The 23,535-nt window shown below is 40.1% G+C and overlaps 1 protein-coding gene across 4 annotated transcripts in view; it reads left to right on the top strand.

The window, feature by feature from the left end:
• Nucleotides 1-23,535, top strand: part of vps13b (vacuolar protein sorting 13 homolog B) — a 392,967-nt gene that overhangs the window by 309,962 nt on the left and 59,470 nt on the right. For all 4 annotated transcript variants that reach the window (XM_042490601.2, XM_042490600.2, XM_042490605.2 and 1 more), the window contains exon 47: nucleotides 21,105-21,260. In XM_042490601.2, the coding sequence (XP_042346535.2) occupies nucleotides 21,105-21,260 (156 nt within the window). The remainder of the gene's footprint in view (nucleotides 1-21,104; nucleotides 21,261-23,535) is intronic.

Raw genomic sequence — 23,535 nt, 5'->3', positions numbered from 1 at the left:
CTCCTCTGTTTCTCTCCTTCTCCCTTCCACTCTTTTGACCCCCCTGTTTCTGCTGTCACTCATAACCATAAGATGCATTAAAAGGGTCGATTGAGGCAGTCACGTCTTCATAGCCCACTGTGGTCTCACACTTGATCAAGTTCATACCTTTACATGAACACACAGACCCACACACACACACACACACACACACACACACACTGTGATAAAATGTTTCCTAAGGCCTGGAGTATGTCAGGCCTCTGAGTCTAATTTCTCTCTTTCAGGCTCAGCATGCCTTCACACCCCAGCATTTGCCAGCCAAGGTGAAGAAGTTTATAAACACTTACAATTTCCCCCTTTTAGATATTTTTATGATTTATTTCTTTTATATATACTATATAAGAAAGAGCAATAGATAGAGAGTTATACATATACAGGTTGATATATCAATTACAAAACAGCAGAATAATAATGCGTATAACTCTATAATTAAGTACAGTTTATATCTATTTCGCACACACACAAACACACTCACTGTCCCCACCCTGCTGTTTTTCTGGGCTCTGGCGTGTGGTGTGGTGCGGATGGTTGAAATATCTGGCTGCTTGGTACAGGATGCAGCCTAGCTGATGGAAATCCCTGTGGTTAGTGTGGTTAGCAGGGAGAGGGGCGTAAAAAGCCCCCTAGATTTGGGAAGGACTTTTTAAGTGCCTACAAGGAATATTCACAATTTGAATAAATTGTAATTTACTCCAGGAGCAGGCTTCTACTGAAGAGCGCTGCCTCTCTCTCTTTTTGGATAAATGTCCTTGTCTGTTGTGCGTGTGTGTGTGGTATTGGTCCATGTGTGTATGTGCGTCAGTGTTGTGTTGGTGTGCGTGTGTGTGGTTCCCGGGGGAAATGTGCTGGAGATAGCAGCCCAGGACTATTAGTTTGCGGTCAGATTGGCTGTGTTGTTGGAAGCAAGCATGACAGGGAGGTATTTGCTATGAATGTGTGTGTGTGTGTGTGTGTGTGTGTGTGTGTGTGTGTGTGTGTGTGTGTGAGAGGAAAGTGATAGAACGTTTACACTATGCGCTCGCCCATGTGTGCACGTCTATATCTGCGTGTTTACGTTCATGTGTGAGGAGCTTGATGTATTGTGTGTGTTTCCTGTTGCTTACTTGCCACAGGCACTTTGCTGTGTCAATCTGATCCAGATTCTTGTTTTACTGTTGGGGTTCAACTTTTACAGCTCATCATTCAAAATAGGTAGATTTATTTCCCTAAAAAGGATCAATTCTTTTTGTCATGTAGGATTTCATATTTCACCATGCTGACCCATTGTTTAAGAAACACTGCCCTCAAGTGAAGTGGTTTAGTTGTGTTGTTCGTCCAAGATTGCGGCTTTAACTGCAGCAGATTAGGCTGACCCTTTGGGACGTATTAGCCCCAATCAGGTTAACCCACACATTGAGTGATCAGGGAGAGGGAGAGAGAGACGCCGCTGAAAGGGACCGCTGTCCATTCTGATCCCTGGAGAAAAGCTCCACTTTCCTGTTGTTTATCCTCTGAGCTGAGTCGGGTCCAAAAGGGAAACTGACTCTTTTAAACTGACATGTACGTGTAGGCATTACATTAGGTCATGAGTAGAAAAGTGAAAGGTGAACACCGTATCATCATTGGTTGCTCCCTGAATTGCATTCTGATGATGGTTTGTGTCTAAGCTTACATTCATGTGAAGAACAGTCAGTTATCCTTTAGAGTCACACTCATTATCTTGTCCAGGCATGTGCATTTCTGAAAAAAAATAACAACCCCCTGGTGGAATAGTGATACAAAATAAATTTAATAAATCATAGTGATTACTAAGGCAAAGCCTTTGTCAGAAATGTCAAATATAGTCAATTAAATTTGGAGATGCCTTATGTACTCATTATTTTAACATTTTGTTTCCATGGCAACAGGATACAAATTGTGTGTGAGTCAGTGGGTCAGAAGCTAAGTCAGTCCTCAGAGAGAGAGGATCATTATCATCATGTCTTCCTGGGTAGGATAACCTCAGACAAACACAACAGTCATCGCTGGGCGAGGTTACAGCCTTACTCAGCTATGCAGGATTCACATTCCTGCTCCAGGTTACATGGTAACATGGTGAGTGACTTTTTTTTTAGGTTACTTAGAAAACGCAGAGCAAGTTTCCTTCAATTTTTTAAAGAATTTTACAAAATAAACAACTATTTTTGCATTATGTTCCTACCACTTCTGTGCAAATGAACACCAAACCAAACTCACTAACTCCCAAAAAAAAAACTTGCTGTGGAATTTGAATGTTTAGGCCACAAAAATTTACCAGACCAATTTCCATCAGACTTCTATGGTTTACTTTTAGTAAGTTACAATTACTGTACAAATTATTCTTAACATATATAGCACATCTGCCTCCTCAGAGATTAAGTAGACTTTTTTTAATTATGAAAAACAATGTGATTTTCACCACATAACAACTTTCTTATTTATTCTACCATCTGTTGTTGTTTTTGATTTATTTTAGTCCTTTTTTTGTAGGAATAAACATAATTTACATTAGTTTCTATGTTTTCGACAAAATAATGACAGTTATAACAGTAATAATAGTAATAGCTATAATGACAATTATAAAGATAATGATAATAATGGCCTACATGCAAAAAATAAAATAAGATAAAATAATTCATCATCTGTTGTTTTAATCAAACTTTTACACTGTCATTTCACATGTCTTTTAACTAGCCTGTCCATATGTTATGAACAGCATAACAAATCTGAAAAATTTAGTGGATATTTGTGTACAAAATTGTATCTGTGAATGTACTTGCATGAATATTTATATGATGATCCATTTTAGTGTGTGCATGTGTCGAGTGTTTGTTTTTATGATTTATTGGAGGCTTAACAGTTTCAATATTGCATGTCCTGCAAGGCATATTCACAGATATGCAGCCTTTATAGGATTTATCTTTATTTTAATGACACAGATAATATCCTATATGAAATTACATATTCACACTCCATAACACCCAGAGGTCAAAGGTCACAGGTAATTTTATGATCCCAGGATGTTAACCTTTTTTTTCTCAGGGCACAGGCCTCTTTAGCCTATATCTTTATACATTAATACCTCTGTTCATTCCAGTGGCTGGTCCATCTGCAATTAGACATCGAGTGCTCATTGCTAATCATTTTCAAATCTATATTGTCTATATATTCAACAGGCCTTTTACCCAATCTCTTGTACCCAATTTGTCCTTACTGCCCTCCAATTCTCAGGCAGGACAAACACTAAGGCTAAAGCTTTTGTTTTCGATTGCCTTTTGAGTATTTATTCTGACTGTATGTCACTGGAGGGATGAAAGTATTTCTCTAAGCAGTGTTTGTTGGGAGCAGGCTGTATTAGTGATTAATAGGACATGTCTCAAAGTTCTGAACCTCATGTTTGCCTTATACTGCAAAAACAAAGAAAAATTTCAACATTATAGTGTTTCCAGTGATTTTTTTGAAATCTAAATATTCTGGGGACCCATTCTCATCTTTCTGCAACCCACCATTTGGTTCTCATCCAGCCATTGTAAAACAATGTACTACATTCCCCAGCTTTCTACCACAGCCAAGAGTTTCATGAGAAATACAGGGAGGACAGTGAGTCTCCACCTTCAACGCCCGCTTTTTCTTTTTATCTCTGTACAGTTCGTTTCTACTCATCCCTCCAACTCAGCCTTAGAAGACTTTGTTTCCTCGCCCTTACTGACATGCTGTGAGATTTTTATTTTGATTCCATGTTGTATATCTGATGAGCCATTGGTCTGTCATGGCTTTGTGCGTGTATATATATTTGAGTAATTCCACTCCCTGTGTAGTTTGTCCCAGAGGAAGCTTTCCCTCTGACACGAGGAGATTAATTTAATTATCATGTTGATGAGAGCTGAGCAGCTAGAATCTCCTATTTGTTTTTCTATGTAAATCTTTTTAAACATGCCAATGTGTTAGCAGTTTAAAAAATATGTTTTCATCTTCTCCATCAAATCCTTGGCCTTGAAACTACAATAAAGACTCTGAAACCACGGGGTTGCAGCCCTGTTTGGGCAGCAGAACTGTTTCTGGTTGGTCTCCACATGACAAAAGTGTTGGTATGTTTTAATGACCCTGGGACACTTTGTGACAGCAGATTTATTCAATTGAGATCCCAGTATTAGCAAGTTCAGCAGCCTGCGTTATACAGTGATGTCAGTTACAGAGTGAGGTCTCTCACTGTGGCCGAGGTCTTTTATTTTCACCACTCTTCATTATTTTGTGTATGCTGTGTAGTATACAAATGTCTATTTCTTTTTAATGTGTAAGTGAATGTTGAAATGTCCCATAAAATGTCCCACAAGCTCAATTTTATTTGGTAAAACATGTTATAGGAATTCAGAGCAATTCCTGGAGTGACTATGTGACCCAAGTATGAGTGCTGATAAAACTGCCACCCTGTAAAAATGCTTTTTTAACAATTAATGTAAACCTTTAAGGCATCTTATACTGATATCTCACTCTAATTTAATAGCAATCTAATACACAGAGAGAAAGGTAACCAGGTAGGAAGTCTTTGGCAGCCTCAGGTGAAAAGTATTTCATGTCTTGTGACAGTCTTTAATATTGTAAAAACAACAAGTTATAAATGCAGTATTAAGGGGGGCTCTTGAATGTATTTGTCAAGTCTCTCAGACAGGAATAAGTAAGTCTTTTACTATCTGTAATCTAACAGCATAAGAGCTGCTACAACAGCCAGAGCTGTTATATTACACCAAGTGCTATGAATTCATGGAACAAATGGAAACGTCTAGGTGCTAAGTTTCTTCTGAACATCATCCTTTGCACATGGCTGGGTGTCTACAGCACAGTTAGGTCTTTTCCACTACAGAGCTTTAGTAACCTTTCATCTGCAGCTTTTCATAACTTGAACTTTATCAACCCATAAAGCTTTTGTTCTCCCTCATTTTTCCACTGTGTTCAACAGACCAGAATATCTTGCAGTTACATATTATACATGTCTTTGAAAAGGTGACACCAGGACAAATACTGTCATTTTTACAAGCTAGTTTGTGTGGCAGTAACAGTTGTGGGACATGCAGCAATGAATTAATTGTAGCTGAAACTGATTTTCTTTCACATTTACATAACTTTTAAAATAATGGAAGAGACCCATCCACAGTAAGAGGTTGATAGAATGGACCAAAGAGTTAATGAGACAAGTACCTGTATACTTCTTCCCACTTTCCAGCTCTCCACTGTTGGGTGCATCCCTTGTGAAAAGGTCGGCTGCCCCAAAAGAAGCACTTGCAGGGGGCAAGTGCTTCTTTCTCTCTCTCTCTCTCTCTCTCTCCCTCTCTCTCTCTGTTCCATGCTGTCTTAAAATGACCTGCCAAAGATCCACCCAGTGATCTGACATCCTGATTGTTCACCGTGCAGGCAATTAATCAAGAGTTGTGACACCCTTCAGACTGTGCATCGAAAGACAGCCAATCTGGCAGAAGTTCATTCCAGTTATAAAATTTGTTAAAGCTGACCATTTTGGGACTAAATTGTGCTGAATCCATACATTGTCTGCGTGGCTTCACCAGCTTACAGTTTAATTCTGTCTTGAATCATAAAGACAGTGAGGTGCAGGTGAAAAGTCAGTGAGCGCTGTGGTCCCATTGGTGCTGCCCTGAGTTCAGCACCACGGACAGCACCTTAGTGTTGTATGACCAATCCCACAGGAGCAGCACTGGTGATTCACATGGTGATTCTTGCCATGGTCAAGTCACATGACACTCTGAGACCCAGAGAGGCATCTTGCCATGTACCATAGATCCACCATGAAGTCATTTCAGACGAAACTTTACTTAGCATCACTCATTACAAAATACCATTTGAAGTATCAACATTTTAAGTATTATGTCCAACATTTGAAAACCACCAAGTGCTGCATCAAGATGCTATTTTTGTGCCATTGATGTGTGTTGGCTGTCAGCCAGGCAGAGCCAGTGACAGATACTAATGCACAAACGTTTCCTGCACCCGGATTGGAAGCAGGAGAGACTTTTTGTGCATGACCATGTTATGGTGATATGTTTTTTACATGTCCCTGGGCCTCAGTTTTATTACACAATCTACCACTCTGTGGTTAGGAGTAGCTGTATATGGTTAACCCATGCTGCATTTGTTCTTTAGCAGGAGAGCTTGTGGTTTCATTGTATTGAACCAAAACTCTCTGTAGTGAAGTGTTACATTGCACTATGCATTGCATTGTCAAACGAGTGGAGACATCAATAGCTTTCATGTTGTCTGAGTTAGACTGTAGTCAGCCTACAGTTGCTGGTAGTTCAGAGGAACTCTGGTTGTGGTCAGAGTATGGGTGACTGAGGTCTCCTCTTGACTCGCCTGTCTGTGATCAAGGACAAACTGTCTTTTGTTTCCTTGTTCGTACAGTGTGTCTGTTTATTTATTTGTGTTTGAACAAATTTTATTATGTACAGTATGTGTTAGCCCTGCAGTAGAGTGATGTTTTTTTGCTGTTTACCCGGTGTCAGACGGGAGAGGCTACATAGAATGAATAGAAATAAGCAAGCACAAAGAATGGACATTTGTCTTGTCATGTGGGCAAAACTAGTATGCATCATGTTACAATAGTTTCTCTCTGTTCTACAGAAGCCAACGGCAACCCTTTGTTTATTTTATGCTTTTGACTGAGACAAGGTCTCTGTCCTTCCAAGGGTCCTCGACCACTGGCTCCTTCATCCCCCCACCATGCGGTTTACAAACCTCTCTCCTCTCAGACAGTACTCCTTTTGTCAGCTCTCTTCATTGGGTGCAAACACTTGCTGCGTCTGCGTCTCCTGGAACCCTCGAGGCCCTGGATGTCTGAGATGCCTTGGTAGAAACCAGAGGGAGAACTATGGAACAATGTTAGTCAAGCATAAACCTCTTAACGTCTCCTCTGTCAACCACGGACCCACACAATGCCTTCTCTCTGTACCTTCTTCCAGCTCTCAAACCGCTTCTTAGACTTGCAAATCTGCACTTTGATGTTGCACTGCCTTGCTTCTTTTGTCAGAGAGAGGGAGCCAAGGAGGAGAGGAGCATTGTAGACAGCTGTTAAAGCCACCATAATTCCCTCATGTTACATGGGTTAGCCCTCAGTGCCCTGGCAAGGATGCTGTTGTGTCTCTCTGTTCTCCCTTAAACTCATTTATGTTCTTTTTTTTCTCCCCACTCATTGCAGTTCAACTTTGTCTATCTCTCTCCTTTTTTTCTTTCCCATACTCATCCTTCTGAGAGGACAAAGTAAGCCATATTGTTTTGTTGTCTGGGTATAAACCTGTTTCTCATTTGTTAGGTGGCTAGCTAGCTCCCTGGTCCCAAAGTTATTTCACCAGACAAAACAGGCCTCTGTTCCGCAAACCTCTTTTCTTGTCTACGCCCATGACATTAAATAAGATAGGCACTACAGAGACTTGTCAGACTGTTGTAAGCCTTTGACATATTAAATTGAAGTCACATTATTTTCAAATTTCCAAAAACTTTCAAGCTTCACAAAGTTTTCTGAAGATGTAAAAGCTTGTTTGGGTGGAGTGGATTAACAATTAACCATCTAAGACCTGCCACAGCCTCTTTGGGTCTGCTATGGAAACTAGTGTGCAAAGCTGCTGGTGTTGTTTATACCTTCACTCCATGTCTGCAAGTCTTAAATCTCCTATTATAGTCTGAAAGATGGAATGAAGGAATGGTAATAATGGGTAGAAGACCACTGCGGCTTTGTCAGGCTGTCTTTGCAGCATCCAGGAACGTGATTACATCTGCGCTGCGGACAGACACTTAATGTGTGTTATGTGCACCCAAGCGCATTCCTGTTAGAGGACAATAGACGGATAGCGGTTACAGTGGCAGGAGTGACTCGTTGTGTCTGCAGGAGGACAGGGGTCGGAGGGCGTTTGGTGTGTGTGTGTGAGAGAGAGAGAGACAAATAAAGTGATTTTGTCTGTCCAGCTGAATGTGTTTCTCAGTTCATCTATGCTTGACACCCACATTGTCAAAGCAGACATTTGAGTGTTTGCCATCCAAATGAGGTAATGGCTCTGCGTTTACCAGGAAGCTAATAGTCATTGCTTTGGTTATTACTGACTGATGTCTTACCGTCTTTTACAGGAAACTTTGTTGCTAATGATTTTCTCCCGGGACAGGATTAAGCAGTGGACCAGGCAGTAGACATGACATCGTACCCATGATGGAATTTGGTTGGTTGATTGACTCACTGAATATAACTTACAGTTTAGGAGGAAGGTGGTTCTTAGAAGTTAACACCATCTATGAATGTGTCAGTCCCATGTTTGGGTTCTGCATTTAGTTTCCAGGGCAACTGGGTAATCTGAGTGATGGGGTTTCAAAAATTGCATGTGGTACTGATTTTGTGATAAGACCATACATGGTCCCAACATGATCTGTGTGGATTTTAACATCATCATTCTGACCCCCTGATATTTGGTTTTAGTAGACAGGTGTTCCTTGTTATGTTCAGGTTAGTCACAATTTCAGCTGACTGCTTGATTTGAAAACATATGTCAAAGCCTCATTATGGGCTCAATGATACCTGCAGGCTCTAAGTTATTTAAGCAGATTGGATTGTGACAAAGCCAATGAAACCAGTGGTAATACAGTAATATACAAACCATATCAAACTTCAGCTTTCATCAACGCCATGTTTGACCACTACAAGGCAAGTAATCCCTGTGATGATGTGGCCCTGCGGTCTGACTGGGGACGTTAGACCAAAAAACAATAGAGTTGATTCAGTTCATGCAGGAATGGACGATCCCATTGTCAAATCAATCAGATGATTCATTTTCTTGGACCTGAGATGAATCGTCCGTAGCTTAGTTATATTAGTGTATTTAGACAAACATGTCACTTTAAACCTTCATGATGATACAAAGCGAGGACACACTGTCAAACCAAAAGCCATATCAGTAACTTGTAGTCAGTTCATTCCTGAAGAACTGGGATGAAAAATTGTAGGTTGATTATATTAATGAGTGGAAAATATGTTTGACTAAAGCCTTCTATTGATATATCAATAGCGTCGGTCAAGTTACGTCCAAAGAATTTGGATGAATGCTTTTATTTTGTTAATGTCGGAGCCTGTGGCCTGAGTTGTTATTGGAAAAGCAACAGTATGACATTATTCTGTTCAAGTCCTGCTCACTATCATCGAAACAGATAACAGGCAATATCACAGAACAGTGCAGTCACAGGATGAAAATGCTGTGTGTGCATCCAATTACTCAGTTTAATAAATCTCATGCAGATCACTCTAGTACCAAAACTGTAGCCCAGTAATGTGTTGGAGGCCAAGTGACGACCATCAGCCAGTCGTAATCACAATCTCTCACTGGGGATTTAAGGGAATCAGGAGAGATTGAGATTTTGCATTTCTTTCACACTCAATACCCAACTTGGATTTATCATAATTGGACGGCATGGTTGGTTTTGGACAAAAGATCTTCAAGTCAGCGCCAGTATCTGAGAGTTAGCATTTGAGTTTTTAAAAAGATTTATTTTTAAATTAGATCAATCTTACTTAGCATTTGAGAATACAGGCTCAAGGCTGGTTTTGCTCAAAATGTTATTTTTTACAATAATTGAGAATCACAGTTCAGAGAGTTTATAAAGATATATGTACATTATTACACTTTACAAGTTTATCAATTTCTATTGGCTTTTTGAAAATCAGAAATGATTTACAGTTTTATACTTACTATATACCACTTACTTCAGTTCAGTTCAGTGTTGTTTATCACCTTGGCACTCTGGCCTTGTCAAGCCATTATACAGTACAGGCAGCTTTAGGCTTCACTCTCATGTAAAGCCTTGGGGGGGGTATTTCATCATTCTGGTTCTTGAGGTTAGAGTTCTTCGAATTAGAAAGCAGATGTGAATATGGTTTCTTAACATGCCTGGGGGCACCACAAGCAAAATGAAAAACATGAACTCTGACTGTATTTAAGTTTCAAAAGTGTATGCAATAACCAGTTTAAATTTTCATCACAGTTTCGCCTCTCCACTGACATCTCATCACCTACAGTGTACTCAGTATTTATGCTCTACACAGAGAATGATACATAAAATATAATCAATTGTTTTTACATCAGGGTTAAAGGATAGGTTTATATGTTTCTTTTTATCTTTAAACAATACTGGCATGCCCATATGTACATCGAATGGGCTATTAGTAGAAACCCCCTAAAGCAACTCTTTTAGTAAACATGAGAGCAATTGAGTGCTGTTTTGAGATAGATTTAAAGGAATACTTCACCCCCAAAATGATCTTCTGTTTATCAGTAACTCACCTTGTCATTAAATTTGTGAAGAAAACTTTTCTTGCATTTTTTCCAGTAAATGAAGAATGTAAAGAAAAAAGAAGTCTTAATGAATCAAAGTCATAGGAGTCGATGTTACAGCTAAATATCAACACATCTATTGACAAATTGTCACAACTTGAGAAGTATAATCCAAGTCCCATTAATCCAGTCATATTCTCAATTGAATCCATTGACAAATACAGTAATTTTGTCGCACTACACGCAGGAGTGTCTTGTTTGGTATTTTTTTGAGTCATTGTGTGACTTTGGAGAATCTGAACTAACACTTTAAAACACTTAAGTCAAACCATTAAACCAACAAACTAACTGATTTGAGGCAGCTGTTAAGCAAGCTAAATTTACTGTTTTTGTCAATGGAGTCTGGCTTTGCAGAGAGCTGAGCTACATTTCACTTTTAGTTTAGCCTGATTGAGAGGGCTGTCTGTTTAGGAAGTACTGAGCATACAGCTGAATATATGAGACCTGGATAATACTGCACAAGTTGTGTGAGAGTTTGTAAATGGATGTTTTGATGTAGTTTTGCTGTTGTCAAACATTGTTCATCAAGAATATTCTGTTTTTTGGATTCTTTGTTGGCTGTAGGCATACAGGAAAAACACAGTTTTCCTTTTAAAAAAATGTGAACCTAAAATTTAATTAAACTAGATTCTGATTTAGATTAAGCATTGTCTTCCTACAAAGCAGTTCCTCTTGGTGTTCTCCAGTCAGTTGTATATTACTAGTGTAAGGCCTGGCTTAATCCATGTGCATTAAAGCACCACATGTGGCTGACTGGGTTTCCTCAGTGTCACAACATTTGGATAAGTCACAAAGAGGCAAAACAGCTTCTTATTTTTCATTCTTGTTGTCCTACGTGTCCAGTTCATCTGTGTCACTGCTGGGGGGTTTTTTTCTCTTTTTCCTCCACTGCTTGAGTCAGAGCAGTGATGAATTAAAACAAGAGCGGCAGCCGCTGTTTGAAGTTTGAGGAGAGACATTATTATGACTTCTCCCTTAAAGGTCAAGTTGAGCCACAGCGAGAGGGGGCGGAGCAGAGGGGTTAAAGGAGAGAGAGGTGTTGAAATAACAAATCGGCCCTCGTAGATGGTGCTGAGGTATAGCAGAGCAGGTTCACCACCACAACATTTTGACCATAATTAACACCTATGCAGTACCAGTTAAATCTTTAAAATGGGCTGGTACTAAAAAGTTAAGGAAGATTTTGAAGTTAAAATTAAAAGGTTTCCATCTCATCCAGAACTACATGGTACCGGCTCTACTCTCCTCTACTCTATTCTACTTGCCTTTTTTGGTTTTCCATTAGGACAAAGTACCTGGTACCTGGTAGCACCTTTTTTGGTACCTGCTCTATTGGGATTCCAAAATAAGCCAACCGGGTACTATGAGTTACTAAAAGGTGACTTGGAAACAGTGCAGACCACTGATTGATCAGAGAGAATCGTCACGGAGAAGGGAAAATGGCGTCGTAGTGTGAACACCTATTCCGTCGGGCTCCGGTGAAATTTCCTGAATTATCCGATTAAATGACGTGCTCACCTGGTAAGACTCTGAATGTATATGTGAGAGCAGCTCTATAATGAGCCTGGAGAACTATTTCGCTAAAATGCCTGACTCAAGGACCAAATCCAAGAAAAAGATACCAGCGGGAAAAAATACTAGCAACGCTGCCATGCCGGAGCCCGAAGAAGCTAGCGATGCGGAGGCTCCTGCCGATATTGAAACCACTAAAAGCGGCGTGGACCAAAATATTCTCCTAGCTCTGAGTCAGATAACAGACAATATTACAAAATCTTTTGATGCCAAGCTTGACACCGTGCTTGCTGCTATCCACGACCAAACGTCGCAGGTACAGGCATTAGGGACCCGCGTGGAGGAGGCCGAAACACGGATCTCAACTGTAGAAGATACGATGCAAAACCTCCACGCCAAAGTAAGAAAACTCGAGACACAAATCAGCGAAATGGCGGATCATATGGATGATCTAGAAAACCGCAACCGCAGATGCAACATCCGTCTGATTAACCTACCGGAGGGTATGGAGGGCAGAGATCCGATCACTTTTCTGGAGAAGTGGCTCCCGTCCTATTTCAAGCTCACAACCAAGGCTGGGAGGATCAAGCTGGACCGCGCTCACCGCTCCCTTGCTCCGAGGAGGCCGGGGCCGCAACAACGTCCGAGACCCATCATCGTGAAGGTTCATAACTTCACTGATAAACAACGAGTGATGGCCGCGGCCCGGCGCCTCTCAGCAGAACCAAACCAGCCAGCGGACCAGCTGCACGTCTCCCTCTTCAATGACTACTCAGCGGCGGTGGTCAGGAAGCGCAAGGCATTTGATGCTGTGAAGAACCGTCTGAGAGGCAAGAAGATCCCTTATGCGCTTCTTTATCCCGCTACGCTGAAGATGACCGTCAATGACGTGGAGAAGAAGTTTGATTCACCGGAGGTGGCCGCAGCATACGTGGATTTGCTGCCTTAAATCCCTGCACCCACTGGGCCATCTATTTCTTTAACGACCTGCTGGTGTGTCCCCTTTGAAGCTTGAGTATGTGCGTGAGTATTTGATAACTCTGGGACTTAATGACAATCCTGCCTTCAGTTGCAACCAGGTGAAATGTTCTACACCGTGTGCTTGGCAGATGCGTGTTTATGTTTATGAAAGGCGTGAGTCAAGCGCGTGCCGCACCTGTGCTTACAGGGAGAGGTGTTTCCCCTACATGTTCAGTAGGGCTGTTGCCAGTTTTTGTTTTGTTTTTTTGTTTTAGTTCTGGACATCATGTTTCTTATGTTACTTTTGCATACAGCTCTTTCTCTTACCTCTTTGTTTTATTTTTATTTGGAGTGTGGAGGACCATTATGTTCAGTACATAAACAACACAAATTATGAATAAGCTATGACTATGTACCTGGAATGTAAGGGGTATCCATAATCCTATTAAGCGGAGAAAGATATTTACATGTCTAAAGAAAGATGGCATAGATATTGCGATGTTGCAGGAGACACATCTTGATGACAAAGAGCATTTGAAATTACAGCAGGGGATATTTGGACAAGTGTACTTTTCATCCTTCACAACAAGAAGCCGAGGAGTTGCATTACTGATTAAAAAAAATTTGCCATTTAAAATACTCAGTAGTGTTAAAGATCAAAGGGGCCGTTATATTATAGTTAAAGGAATTTTGCAGGGCCAAAATATTGTGGTAATGAATGTATACTTCCCCCCTGCCCACCCAGTCACTTTTCTTACTAAATTATTTCTGGACTTGGCTCCACTCCTTTCTAACTCCACTGTTATCATTGGCGGTGATTTTAACCTGATTCTAAACCCACTTATCGACCGGTTCCCTCACAGTACCATGGTTCCTTCACCCCACGCCAAGGCACTTCATGCTCTATGTGCTGAGTTCGGGTTGGTTGACATTTGGAGATATATTCACCCCTCAGATAAACAATATACATATTACTCTGCCCCTCACAAATGTCATACTAGAATCGACTACCTTTTTTTATCACATGCTGATCTTTATTCAGTTGTATCATGTCAAATTTCCAGTATAATTATTTCCGACCATGCCAGAGTAATAATGGACATTAAACCTAAGTCGTCACTGCAACAGTCTCGGCACTGGAGACTCAATACCACAATCCTCAAGGATGAGAAATTTGTAAAACATCTTAATACCGAACTGGAAGCATTCTTATCAGTTAATACTCCGTCAGCCAAAGATTCTTCCATCCTATGGGAAACCTGTAAGGCTTATGCCAGAGGGTTAATTATCTCATACTCCGCAACCAAAAAGCGTCAAAGTCAGGAAAAACAAAAGTCCTTAGAGAGTGAATTGGTAGATAAAGAAAAAAAGTATATTGATTCTCCTTCACCACACCTGTGGAAAGAAATCACTACACTCAGATCAGCTCTAAATTGCCTTCTTACAAGGGATGCAGAGAAAAAAATTAAATATACTAAACAGAGATTTTATGAGCACGGGGATAAACCTGGAAAATGTCTGGCTTACTATGTTAAAAAACGTGCAGAATCCCTGACTATTGCAGCTGTATCTGATGAAGAAGGCCACAAAGTATATGAGAATAAACTGATAAATGACTGTTTTAAGAGTTTCTACCAACAGCTGTACGCTTCTGACCAAGCTCCGGATGGAGATCAACTCATGAGCAATTTTTTTGCTCAATTTAGCCTACCAAGTTTGTCAGGAGAGCAGAGGGCTGCCCTTAACAGTCCCATAACTAAAAATGAAGTGATTAAAGCTATAAAATCACTGCAAAATGGAAAATCGCCAGGACCGGATGGTTTTTGCTGTGAATTTTATAAACAGTTTCAAAATATTCTTGCAGAACCTCTTCTCAATATGTTCAATTATTCCTTCAAAAGGAGAATTTCCACAAACATTGAAAGAGGCCAATATATCGTTAATTTTAAAAAAAGGGAAATGTCCTGAATCCTGTGCATCCTATAGGCCCATAGCGCTTTTAAATGTGGATAGAAAGCTACTCTCCAAAATCTTAGCCTCTCGCTTAGAAAATCTATTGCCAGTATTAATAAAAGATGATCAGACAGGTTTTATAAAGGGCCGGAACTCATCAGCTAATGTCAGACGCTTGCTGAACGCTATTCAAGTCTTTAAACAAAACTCCATTAACGGTATAGTGCTTACTCTTGATGCAGAGAAGGCGTTCGACCGAATTGAATGGTCCTTTTTATTCTTTGTCCTGAGCAAATTTGGTTTAGGTGAGAACTTCATAAAGTGGATTGGAATTATATATAATGGACCGCAGGCAGCTGTTCTGACTAATGGACTCCGGTCTGAATACTTCATCATGCATAGAGGGGTATTGCAGGGCTGCCCTTTGTCTCCCCTTCTTTTTGCCCTGGCCATTGAGCCCCTTGCTGAGGCCATAAGGGAATCGTCCTCAATACACAGTTTACAAGTCGGACAGTTGTGTCATAAAATAACGTTATATGCTGATGACGTTCTTATCCTTTTGACTGACCCTGAAACATCAGTGCCAGCTCTAATTAATGTGATCAAAAGATTTAGTTGCTTTTCTGGTTACAAAGTTAACTTGGCCAAATCAGAGGCTATGCCCCTTGGCACGCTCTCAACAATACCATCCATGACGCCACTATTTCCTTTCAAATGGTCCCCCAATGGGTTTGAATATTTGGGTATTTCTATTACTCCATCTTTTGATCAGCTATACAAAGCTAATTTTGTGCCTCTACTTCGCAATATTAAGGAGGATCTGGAACGTTGGGTCTCTGTCCCTATTTCTTGGTTGGGTCGTATAGCCCTTGTTAAAATGAATGTATTACCTAAGCTTTTATATCCTATTCAAATGATCCCTGTTCTGTTTTCCAAAAGGGTGTTGAAGGACATAAATGGATGGCTCAGCTCTTTTATTTGGAATAAACGTAGACCCAGGCTTAAGATGGCAGTACTACGCCTGCCAACCTCGATGGGTGGTTTAGACATGCCTAATATCAAAATCTATCAGCTTAGCGCCCATTTAAGATTTATAAATGACTGGGTTAAGGGTAAAGCTTCGATATGGATGGATATTGAGGCAGCATTGTCGCGGTGCAGATTGAAGGATTTACTATTTCTTAAAAACTTTAAAGAAATTGAAGCTTACTGTACGAACCCCATAACCATTAATACTCTAAAAGCATGGCGGCTTGTACGCCGTCTCGAGGGCAGATCAAGTCTAACATCTATGTTCACCCCAATTGTAAATAATCCTGCTTTTCCGCTAGGCTCTTCGGACCCTGGTTTCCAACAATGGTGTAATAAGGATATTAAGTCACTCATTGATCTGTTTTCAAACGATAGCCTCATGTCATTTGAACAGCTCACTAACAAATACAATTTGACTAAACAAGATTTTTTTCGCTTCCTGCAAATGAGACACTACATTACCCATAGTACAACTCTTATTGTTCATCCTGAAATATCTGCTATTGAGAGAATGCTGTTTCAACAGAAACTCAAGGTGTCTCTGAGTTCACTGTATCATGTGCTTAATGGACTGTCTGCTTCTGACACGCAGAGGGTGAGGGGTGTGTGGGAAGAAGAGCTGTCAGTTACCTTAGATGAAGAAACATGGAACTCCATCTGGGTTAATGCAAAAAAGATTTCAATGTGCACCCGGGCAAGAGCAATACAACTTAAAATCATACACAGATTACATATATCTCCTCACCGAAGGCATCTCTTTAACCGCTCTCTCTCCCCTCTGTGTCTTAAGTGTAAAACTAATGTGGGAACCTTGACTCATTGTTTTTGGTCTTGTCAGAAACTTCAACAATATTGGACTGAAATTATCCGTGAAATAGAAAGTATTCTTCACATCAACATAGACATGGACCCTGTGTCTCTGATCCTGGGACTTCCAAGTAAACATACAAGAACATCAACCAGCAAGAGACTTTATAATATTTTGACATTTGCAGCCAGAAAAAACATTCTTTTGCAGTGGGTCAGTGACAAGGGCGGATCTCTATAAGCAGATGGCAAAAAATTATTTCTGAACTGATCCCTCTAGAATATCTCACCAGTATCATGCATTCTAGTGTGGACCAATTCTTCAGAATGTGGCGCCCATACTTGGACTATGTCGGGCATGACCTTTCCTCCACCCTTCTAAAAGGAATCCTGTACAACTGAAATAACTTTCATAATGTGGAATCCACCAACTCCTATAAATTTTGTATTCACTATCTCCGCAAGTCAGAGCTGTACTGCATTATTATTATTTTATTTTATTTAACTTAATTTAATTTAACTTTATTTTATTTTATTTATTTATTTATTTATTTATTTATTTATTTAATTAATTTTATTTATTTATTTATTTTTAATTAATTAATTAATTTTCATTCCCATTCTTCATTTTTTGTGTGTCTGTTAAAGACATTGTTCTGTATTAAAATGTAAAAACTGCAATAAAAACAATGAGAAAAAAAAAAAAGAGAGAGAATCATCACTACATCATCAATGTGCAGCACACACAGAATACCCTGAACAGCGCAAACCCATACCTGCCATTTTTAAGCAGCCAAGCTATTGTAGCGGGCGTAGTTTTGTATAATTTTTTTTCTTTCCCAAAATGGCAACCAGAAAGATCACGCTGTGGTCACTCAAGGAGGTGCAAACGTTCCTAACCTTGCTGGCTGACAGTTGTATCCAGCGAGTGTGAGTCTGTGCATACGTGTGTGTTGCGTTGAAGATGACATCACAGCAGTTTCAAGTGGCGTCGCTATGATGACCAGCTACCCTGAGGCGGTACTATCTTCTAATGGAAAACGACCCCCAGAAAAGTACCTGATACCAAACATAAGTAGAGTAGAGTAGAGCTGGTAACATGTAGTGGAAATGCGCCTTTAGAGAGAGAGTCAGAGCACAATGGCAGAAAATCCCATATAACTGTTATTTTCTCAAACCACCATGATCTTAACTGGTCTAGATTATAATGTTAGTGCTGGTTTAGGGAATCATCTAGTAGTTCTCCACCCTTAGAATGTTAACCTCTGCCTCCTGGCTGTTTACACCACTCTGCCACTTTCCCTGTGAGCAGGTCTGCTGAGCAGGAGATCTGAGAAATTATGTCATTTCCACTCAGCCGACAGGGAGAAGAGATGATCTTGAGGAGACTGAATTCAGGCTTTGATTAGGAATGTTATTGTAAAGAAATCTGCCTTCAAACAGTGAGGAAAGACTACAGCGGAGAGAAACATAGAAGGTCTTGACCAGGGTCCCCCCGTGCTCTTTGACCTCACGAGTAATTTGTTTTTCTTTGGTCAGATTGGCTAAATGTTCGGCACGTTGAGGCGACGAGCCAAAGTGTAAATCTTCAAAAAGGTTTTTCAGCGGTTCACTCTAGTCAAAACTCCTGGGAGAGTATTCAACCCCCACCCACCCCACTGTGTCCCCTGTCTCTCATTCACATACATTCTTTGTCTTTCTCATGTTCGCTCTCCTCCCTCTCAAACTGTTGAAGTTGTGTTGGCAGCTGGGCTGACACAGAGAGTTCAGTCAGGTGGAGGGTCGGCCACGCTGCCTCAGGAGGGGAGAAGGCTTTAGATCTCCCCACGTATTTATGATTCTGCTCCTGTATTGTGACCGTAATCTCATGACAACACTCACATTGTTTGACAAATGAGTTTCCTTGTCATGTAGCACTCTGTGATGTTCTGTGGATGACCTCACTGTAGCACAGATGTGCTGTAAGCATGGATGGACATTTGACCAGGCCACTTGCCTTTTGTTCTGCGTGTTGTGTGGATGGATATAGACAGAGGGGGGCATGTAGAGGAGGTCACTTAGAGGGGCTCACCACAAACTTAAAAGTCAGGCTGGCAAGCAGGCATTAGCTCTTGGATGCCAAAACTAAAAACATGGTTGCCGTTTCACATATTTTCAAATCATTGTTCATCCAGGGAAAATTTACTGAGCATTAAGCTCTTTTACAAAAATGCCCTGGATTCACTTTCAGTGGGCTAAAAGGATATATAACATATGATTGCAATAAATTCAATAAAAACAAATGTTAAGAGTCAAAAGTTATGAATAGCAATAAAAAAGTTGTAAAAAGATTGAATGGCAAGCAAATCTGCAACTAATAAAAGAAAATGCATAACAACACAACAACACACAACAAAATGATGACAATGAAAACAGTAAAAACAATATTGCATTAACCAAAAGTAATCTTTAGTCGTGATTAATGTATGCATCCACTTTATAATAAATGTGACGAAAGAATTTTTCAAAGTTTTATTGGTTTGTGGTCTGTTGTTTTGATGCCTCGTGCTCAGCATTTCGGTTGTCACCATCTTGGTAATACGGAGCTTGAAGTGACCATGTTTGGTTGAGAGGTTGGCGATGTTGATGAGTGAGGGGTGGATCTGACGAATAGACTGTGATCAGGCCTTGCAGACAGCTGTCACTAAAAGCAGCCCAGCCCTTAAATATGCATAACTTTAACTTTAAGTCTTAATAAAGTAGAAATGTGTGAGTTATAAAAAAAATCACCCCTGTACAGCTACATTTTTGCTGTAAAGTTGGGCATTTTGGGGGGGGGTGGCTTGCTTTTGGAGCCAGCCTCAAGTGGCCGTTAGAGGAACTGCAGTTTTTGGCACTTCTACGTTATCTTCATTTTTCATACTCTGAGGTTGCCACTTGATCTGAATATAGTATTCATAGTATTTATCTGTTGTTCTCTATTTATCAATGTACATGTGGTTCTTTGTCAGTTGAATCAGTTTGCACATTCATGTGTGATGTTGATGGGTTGGTCAAGCTTTTCAGCCCACATTCAGACTATTTATTTGCTTTACCATCTTTTACAAAACACATGGGCACACATGTAGAGAAAGACCCTCACCAAAAAACACAGCAGGAATGAACATGTTTACAGCCTGGTGCAAAAAAATAAAAAATAAAAAAAGTAAAACATTTATGGTCTCCATTTCAGCATTCATGTCAACTGTACTGGGGATGACTTTTAACTTTTTGCTAAACCCCAAAGTTACTGGTGTTAAAGGGCAGTGTCGCTTTAGTGACAGGCTGTCTGCAAGGCGTTGCCGCAGTCTGTGAGTCAGATTCACCTCTTGCTCATCTAGCTTCACCCTCTTGTCCAAAAAAATAAAATTATGCTGGCTGAAATGCTGCAATCAAGGCTGCAAAACATCAGTCCACAAACCAATGGGTGACATCACAGTAGCTACATCCAATATTCACACAAACAGCATTGTCTGGTTTTAGTTTTGACTGTAACATTAACATTTAAATATCATCAATAATACACCAAATATTATATGCACCAGAAATGTAGTTATTTTGGGGTGCACATTTTTCTGTTTGTTAACTCTATTTTTATGTGTTAATGACACCAAGGCCAAGATTAGAAATAGAAATAGTTGCCAATGGTAACCTGGCAATCATTACTGTGAAACCTAGCTTCACGAAATCTTGTTTAAAATTGAATTAGGGTTTTGGCCCTCCCTAATACAGTGTAATGAAGAAAGCCTCAAAACCTCCCCTCTGCTGACTGTCTGCAGATACAGATTTAGTTATCTTAAAAAAAAATCATGCTTCTTTGCATATTTTAGCTCTGCTGCTATGTTGTGGCCCACACTACAGGGAATTATGTGGAAAATGGTCGGAAAAATGCCACCATTGTAAAGTAGTTTGGATGTCAAACGACAGGACAGCGTCTGTTTATTGCTGTCCTCCTGAGTCTGTGTGTTTACACCCAGCCACACACATGGATGGGCTCCACACTGAAGTGATGGATAATATGAAGCTGAAGAGGTTGAGAGCCAAACTATCTGCCTCTTATTTAGACGTGTGGCGAACAGAGCCTTCCACATCCAACCACACAAGTACACACACACGCACACACACATGCAGCCATAATGAGCTTCCACATCAGCTGTTTTCCACCAGCCAGTTTATTGTGTGCGACCTTCCATTTCTACTTCCAACAGCAGCAGGTCTGTTCAGCACCAGTAAACAGGAACTTTGTTGTCTCCCTTCTTCAGCTCACCAAAATCTTCTAAACAAAGAACTTGTTGTTTACTTGCCTTTTGCTCGAGGATAAATAAAGGGCAAGCAGACTAACCTCTGATGTCTGGTGTCTTCTGTGTCTGTTTGTATGTGTGTGTCCTGCTCTGTCCCATCCTGCAGCTGCTGCACATCTGCATTGAGGGATGGGGGAACTGGCGATGGTCGGAGGCCTTCAGTGTGGACAATGTAGGGACTCTGCTGAGGACCATTCAGTACAAAGGACGCACAGCATCACTCATCATCAAGGTGGTGCAGCTCAATGGTGTCCAGAAACAGGTACTGTCAGTTTTTACTGACTTACTGTTGTTTTTGTTTTGTTTTTGTCATGTTTTCATAATAAGAAAAAAGATACAAAATCTCATAAATATAAACTTTCGGAAAATATTCTTTTTTTGTATATTTTCCGAAAGTTTATAGACATTTTTTCAGGCAAAATTCATAAAAGAAACATTATTTTTTATTTAAATATGCAACATTAAATACATTTCTATTTTGCTACAATACTTGAGATATAAGACATGAATGTGAAAAGTACTGAATATGCTCACCAAGAACATATTTGTTTTGCCCAAAAAAATTTTAGAGGTTCTATAGGCAAAAATTAAAAGCATTAATATAGCAGCAGAACAGTATTTGATCTATAAAAAGAGTGATGGTGTCCTGAGCAGAGAACACTACCACTGTGTGTTGCAATACGAGTTCTTCTGTTCTTTCTGATATATTTGGGCCGATTGCACATGCGTGTTGATGCATGTGTGTCCCTGAAAGAGTATCCCAATGCTAGCTAACTGCTGCAGGTCTGCACTACGCTCACACTGCAGTTATCGCTGATAATGCTGTCCTGCTGCAGGAAACTGTGAAAAAACTAAAATGGCTATATTTCAAAATTGGATTAAGGCTGATGTCTGATCATTTTTTAATGCTTTTTATGATGCATGTAAGACCCTAAATTACATAATAAGAATGTTTTTGATGATTTGGGTTCCCAGAGGCTTTGAACACAATCTCTACCTACTACTTTTTTCTGTCTATGGATGGAGTTTGTCAAATTCTGTATTTCCTGGTTATAAAAAAATCATCTTGCATACAAAAAGTTTAACATTTTAGATTCATTGTAAATTCCCCAGAGTTAAGAGATTAATTGTATAATTTGTAGATATCTTAGGCAATAAACAGCGAGACTATGGGGATTGTTATCTGACCAGGGTTTCATTTATAGCCAATCCAAAGATTCACAGACAAACTGACAAGTGTAGATTTGCAGTGAAATTAAACCACAGCAATAAGCAAGGACCAAAGTTTTTAACAAAACCAAGATTATAGGGATCTATGTAACCTGTAAAAAGTTGTGTGGTTAAGAACTTGTTTGCAACATTATGGCGGGCATTTTAATTAGCACACATTTTGAGATGAGCACTTTTTAATCTCCAGCTTTTTTTTGCATTTGTTTGTTATGATTTAGAAGTTGCTCGGCCAACAACAGACTGTCTTGTGTTTTGTCAGTTCTCATAATCTGTTTTATAGCACTAAAACAAAAGCTTATGAGCTTGAAGCCATCCAAAAAGACAATGTGCCCCATCAATCCACAGAGAAGATCACAGGAAATCGTAAACCAAATCATAAACCAGCCGCGTTCCCCTTTTTTGCACCAACAACAGTGGTGAATCATGTTTGGATTTTTCCACAAATACAAGACCCAGTCAGTGTATTCCTGAAAATGCAGAGATGCCGTCAGATTATAGCGGTGACACTTTGTTATGTAAACAGTGTCAAGTGTCGCACATGTCTCCCCCTCGTCCTCCAGACAAAACAGACTCGGCCGCTCACATTCCTTCCTCTGTCTGTCCCAGACTTTGTTTACATCTTGTTCCCATTGGATTCAATGATAGGGTATGAGAGTTGGTCACATCCAATTCACAACACAAAGCCTCAGAGTGGGACAGCGGCTGCCACTACAGAGGAAGTTGGCTCCCGCGTGCGTGAGCATACCTCATCCTGTGTTTTTCTTTGGGGTGGGGGCATTCATTCTTGAAGTGTCACACACTGCTGTACTGTCCCTCTCTGTCTAGCTACCCTTTGGTCTTTTATTGTGACTGCCTCTTAATCATTTGTATTAGCACCTCATGTTGACTGCTGTTAAAAATTTCCCCTCTTATAAATGCCCCTCATATAAATACCGTACACACGCAACTGCACAAACACATGTATTGTCTAATCTCACACACACACATTCACATACACACACACACACACACACACACACACACACACACACACAGGGCACACTTTGATGCCTGGGGAAGAACACATGTGAAGGCAGGGTTATTTCAGCTGCTACTGACAATAACTGTTCAGAACACTGTTCGGATCATTTCATCTGGTGGTTATTTTTGATCATCGGTTGATCGTCTGTTAAATGAAAATAGTGAGCAAAGCTTCAAATCTTGCAGTAATATTTTAAAAAAAGAAAAGCAGCTTTTCACACATATAGTCACCTTAGGATTATATCATGCTATATGACATTTTTGGCAAAATTGAGTTATTCATGAAT

Source organism: Plectropomus leopardus, chromosome 11 (genome assembly GCF_026936395.1).
Source record: "Plectropomus leopardus strain MGB_pleo_1.0 chromosome 11, ASM2693639v1, whole genome shotgun sequence".
NCBI lineage: Eukaryota > Metazoa > Chordata > Actinopteri > Perciformes > Serranidae > Plectropomus > Plectropomus leopardus.
The sequence above is the reverse complement of the archived record's forward strand: the minus strand, read 5'-3'. Positions and strand labels throughout refer to the sequence as shown.